Source organism: Helicoverpa zea, chromosome 13 (assembly GCF_022581195.2).
Source record: "Helicoverpa zea isolate HzStark_Cry1AcR chromosome 13, ilHelZeax1.1, whole genome shotgun sequence".
NCBI classification, from domain to species: Eukaryota; Metazoa; Arthropoda; class Insecta; order Lepidoptera; family Noctuidae; genus Helicoverpa; species Helicoverpa zea.
The window spans coordinates 5,705,854-5,711,113 of NC_061464.1; the positions used below are offsets into that span (position 1 = coordinate 5,705,854).

Here is a 5,260-nt window from a genome sequence, read left to right on the forward strand (position 1 = left end):
AAGTTATGTGTCCGGCTTGCAATGCATGCGTGAGTGTCAGTATGACGAGTGACAGGGGAAAATGGAAGAAAATGACATATTACGCCGACCCCAAGTAAAATTGAGAACAGGGCAGGAGAAAGAAGAAGAAGAATGTGTTTCTCAATACACTCCCTCGAAAACACACTCTTATCGCACTGTTTAGAGGTATGCAATAGACAATTTTCCACCCTAGTGCAGGAAAAGGGTCCCCATAATGTTATTACATTTATTGTATCAGGCTGAACTTATTTTTTTGGAGTCAGTTTACTTAAACAGGATAGCAAGATGTAAAAACTTTGATTATCATTTTATATTAAAACGCTGGTATAATTTTGATGATCATTTACTACTTTTGGTGATCATTTACTACTTTTGGGATAACAATGATTTATTTGGACTCATTTTGCTTAAATAGGATAGCAGAATTTAAAAACTTTGGTCGTAATCTTACTTTAAAATGGTGGTTTAATTTTGGTGATCGTTTACTATTTTTGGCTCACGCATGATTTATTTTGGAGTAATTTCACTTAAATAGGATAGCAAAGTGTTAAAACTTTGGTGATAGTTTTACATTAAAATGCGAGTTTCATTTTGGTGATCATTTACTATTTTTGTCTGCTATTTTTTACTATATCTGGTGATCAGTTAAACATAAGCCTTACTTTACTACGTGAAACATAATCCGGATCTCTAACGCTGTCAACACTATCACAATAGTCAGGTGTATCTACGTGTTTTGAAATGTCATTATTTTCGTTTATTATTATTATTTATTTATTTAAATACTAAAATGTACATTTTATATTATAAAAAGTACAAAAATGTCCAACAAAACTGTATATAACATAGTTTGTCTGTTGGATCATATTTTTTAACTATTATTAGAAGTATATAATGATATGTTATATAAGTAGTATTAGAAGTTAGATATTATATTAAGTACGCAAGTATGAAAATCGATAAAAAATTAGATAACTACAAGTACCGATACAAGCTGTTGATTTGCACCGGTGCAATATTATACACTGTCGCGGGCTTATAAGAAAGACCAGCGATTTACTTAAGTGATTTATTTTAAACTTTACAAAACACTCGTAAACGTACACACACTAGAACAGCACAGGGAGCGGGTCGCCGTGCGTGCGCTAGCGTAAGACTGGTACTCAGAGCTGTCCAACTGGAGAGGTTGAAGCAGACTGAGAACGCAGTGAACACTGACTGCGCGCACGCCGGACCCTGCGTTATATAGGCGGCGGTCGGCGGGCTTCGGAAGAGCTCGGCAATACTCGGCGCTGACGGGGAGGCCACGCCCACTTGACGCATAGCCGTGGTACCGCGGGCCGGGCGTTCGGATCCAGCGTCCGGGCATTTTGTTTATTATTGCTACAGTCTCCCCCTCTGGATCTGAAGTCGTCCCGACGATGATCCAGCAGTTGGAGGCATGTGGTGTCTTTCGCGTTTCTTCGCTTGTTATTCCGTTCGGCGGCTGTCAGAAGACGACTAGCGAACTCAACAGGATGTTCGCTTTCACGCTCCCCCTTGACCAAAACTGCTCCTTTTGTATAAGAGCTTGCCTCGCTTTTATAATGCAGGGTTCGCTTGCATCGGCTTGGCATTGAAACGTGCTTGTTTTCTGGTAGAAGCCCATTCAGCTGCTTCCTTTGAACAGTTGTCCTCTGTGTTTCGACATTAATTGTGTCAATCCGTATGTCCCAGTTGTTGGCGTCAAAGAGATTGGCACTTTGTGGGGATAATTCGATGTCTTCCCGGTGAACATTGATTTGTGCATCTCGCAGCATAAAATCCGTGAAACTAGGTGAATAGCCATCGAACAGTCGTGGTTTCTTGCTTACAGAAGACGAGTCGCCAAAATCTATCGATGCCAGTTTGTAGGTGACCTTATCATCTGACAGATTTTTAGGCGTTGACGGAGGTTCAGGTGTTAACGGAAGTTCCGGTATTTCCATCCGTGGAGGTGTTGGTGGTGGAGTAGGAGGTATGGTATTAATACTTGGACTTGCTTCGCTGTCTGTCATTGTGAGTGAGGTTACTGGGCTTGGCAACTGCATTATTTCATTGACGACCGTACTCTCAAAGATTGCAAACTCTTCGGCGTATAGCTCGTATTGCTCTTCTGGTTCATCAATGAAATTCCACGTGTACTGCGGCAAGTTGATTACCATGCCCGCATCCTTTAAAAACCCAACCCCCAAAAGCGTGCGGTTGTCTTTTGCTCCAGGTAGCACGATAAATGTCGTCTGCACCTTTCGACCCATCAAAACAACGTTGACTCTGCACATTAGCACTCCTTGATTCTTTTTTATTCCATCAGCCAGCGTCAAATTGACTTGATGTTCCTGGAACTTGCATCCGCATTTGACTAGCTCTAAATATAGGGAGTACGAAGCGACACTCATCTTTGCGCAAGTATCAATGTAGGCGGTACCTTTTATCCCTTCGATCTCCACGAACACAACAGGCCGGGAATCTGAGTCTACCTGTACGTTGATAGCACAAAACTTCAAGTCCTCCCTCTTAATGGCCGACGCCTTCTTACACGTGGGACAGTTGCTTCTGTATACCCCAGGTGCGCCGCAACCGTAGCAGGAAAACTTTGGTTGATGAGGAGATGGTGCCTGCGTTTCAACTTCTGAGACAACTTTCGGAATACTGGGTAAAGTGCCTTCAGCCCGTTTCTTCTTCCGACAGACGTCTGCAGTATGGCCAGGGTTTTTACAAAAACTGCACCTTACCTTCCCTTTCTTCCCAGTAGTTCTGATGTCACTTGCATGTGAACCTGCTGCGTATTCATGTAAGGTCTCTTCGATTCCCCGTGCCGTCTCCAGCAGTTTATCTATCGTGGGAACTGTATCCCGAGGCATGCGGTTTCGTATGTCTAGCCGTATGAGCGCAAATATCAGATCTATTTGCTGCGTTTCAGACAGTGCGGGAGGAGGAAGTGATGCAAACAATGCCCGCTTCTTGGCAATAAATGCTTCAGTGGTGACGTCAGCTTCCTGGACCTCATGGGTAATCTGATGATATATCATAAATGCAGGTCTGCGGGGAGCGAATGTATGACGCAATTTATTGCAAAACTCTTCCCACTTTTCCACTCGGCTTTTCAAGCCTTGCCACCAAACCGCTGCTTCATCCCGTAGAAGAAGTGGAAGTCCTTGAAGCGCATCGAGGTCACTCAACTTTTCTACATTCTTGAAGGTAGAAGCTGCCGCTATAAAAGCCTCAACTGCGTCCGCGTCTTTTTCCCCACTGTAGGTGATGTTGCAGGATGCAAAAGATCGCTGTTTAGAAGCCGTGATGGTCTGCAGGAATATTTGGAATTGTTCGTTTGACATCGCCATTTTCAAAGTCCGATGTGGGAGTCTTCTTAAATGTTCCAACTTAATCCCTGAGTTCGGCTCCACGTTGTGCGCCAGATTGTCGCGGGCTTATAAGAAAGACCAGCGATTTACTTAAGTGATTTATTTTAAACTTTACAAAACACTCGTAAACGTACACACACTAGAACAGCACAGGGAGCGGGTCGCCGTGCGTGCGCTAGCGTAAGACTGGTACTCAGAGCTGTCCAACTGGAGAGGTTGAAGCAGACTGAGAACGCAGTGAACACTGACTGCGCGCACGCCGGACCCTGCGTTATATAGGCGGCGGTCGGCGGGCTTCGGAAGAGCTCGGCAATACTCGGCGCTGACGGGGAGGCCACGCCCACTTGACGCATAGCCGTGGTACCGCGGGCCGGGCGTTCGGATCCAGCGTCCGGGCATTTTGTTTATTATTGCTACAACACAACAATAATATAAACATTTTAAATAGAAAAGAAAACAGCATAGACACTGTATGTATATGTGATTAGAAAAACTACAAAATATATCTAATAGTGCTTCAGCACTGGCACTCATCATAAGGATAATGATCATATACATACGCTGGCATATATATAAGCATGTTATGCACCAAAAAATTGCTTTTCATTAAATATTTTATGTCTTCTCTATTCATGATCAGCACAAAATGAGATGGTATTGCACTCAACCAATTTTCTGTACGACTTCCACAATTGATACATAAGTCGGACAATACAAAATGCGTTGTCGGCCAGGCAAAAATTTTGCTTAAGAAATGTTTTCAAATCATTCTTATCAAAACATTTGTCGATATCTATGTAACCATTTTTAAATTACTTGGATAAATTCAGGTCCCTGAAAAAAAGAAACAATACACTCTCTAACATAAAATTCTGAACCACTTTAATACTACTTAACTCTCTAAAACACGAGCTTAATCTTCTCCAAAACAAATATTGCATATGTAGTCAAAATAAGATTGGCCATCAGTGCACGTTACACAAAAGTATATTTTACAGCTCACACTTTTACTTTTGCTACATTGTGCAATGATGAGGGGTTTTTACATTTACTGCAAGCTATTTTACGTGTCACAACGTAAGTCAATGATTTAGACGAAATCAATTTTAGTTCAAAATATATTGCGGCAAATCATTTGTTTTTATCTAAAATTTTACTTTTTGAACAGGATGTTATTTAAATGACGGCCACCACGTTGACGGCACTCCTCAAACCGTTTACGGACACTTTCAAAAACTTTTTTAAGAAGTGGTCGAGGAATACTCTTGATTTCTTCAACCAAAACAGTTGCGTATCATGTCGACATAACGTGCAGAAGTTACAGTCACTGCATGTCCTCTGATATCTTCATAAAAGTAGGCCCAATAATGCAATTCGCTGACATAGCGACCCACACGGTCACGGTCACACCCACAATGTCTGTGGATTCGTTTCCCCCCAAAACCGACAATTTTGACGATTTACATATCCTTTTAAATGAAAATGTGCTTCATCGCTAAAGAACATGTTGTTGAAATTGTTAAATCTTTCTAACATTACATTTACAAAATGTAATCTTGTAACGTATTATTATTACGTAGTAGTAGTATTTACGTAACGTCGGATTCGGCCAACAGACACTGATGTGAGTGGACGTGTGTCGGTGCTCCGGTTAAATTATTTTATTCTTAATTGTGATTGGCTGTTGGTCGTAATTTGCAATTCCTTGTCTCACACGTTGAGTTCTTACCTGTAGTTGACGCCCACTGGGCGGTCTTAGAGAGGGATATAAGTATTTCTAGTGACTCCGATATTCGAAAGCGGTTGCGATTTGTCGGGATTTGAACTCGCGGCACCGCGGTGTATACTGCAAGTCT

General features: G+C 42.0%; 1 protein-coding gene across 1 annotated transcript; it reads right to left on the reverse strand.

Moving 5' to 3' along the window:
• Window positions 1-1,076: 1,076 nt before the first annotated feature.
• On the reverse strand, window positions 1,077-3,841 carry LOC124635751. Its single transcript, XM_047171704.1, has 2 exons — window positions 3,355-3,841; window positions 1,077-3,321 (listed from the first exon to the last, which is right to left on the reverse strand). The coding sequence occupies exons 1-2, from the start codon at window positions 3,381-3,383 to the stop codon at window positions 1,263-1,265; spliced, it is 2,088 nt and encodes a 695-aa protein (XP_047027660.1). The 5' UTR covers window positions 3,384-3,841; the 3' UTR covers window positions 1,077-1,262.
• Window positions 3,842-5,260: the final 1,419 nt, after the last annotated feature.

What these genes read in the sequence shown, in the direction of transcription:
- LOC124635751 (XM_047171704.1), bottom strand. Translation starts at nt 3,383, where the DNA reads ATGGCGATGTCAAACGAACAATTCCAAAT. An exon ending in TCAAACGAACAATTCCAAAT is followed by an intron (nt 3,322 to 3,354) that starts ATTCCTGCAGAC and finishes TTCTAAACAGCG; the next exon opens with ATCTTTTGCATCCTGCAACA.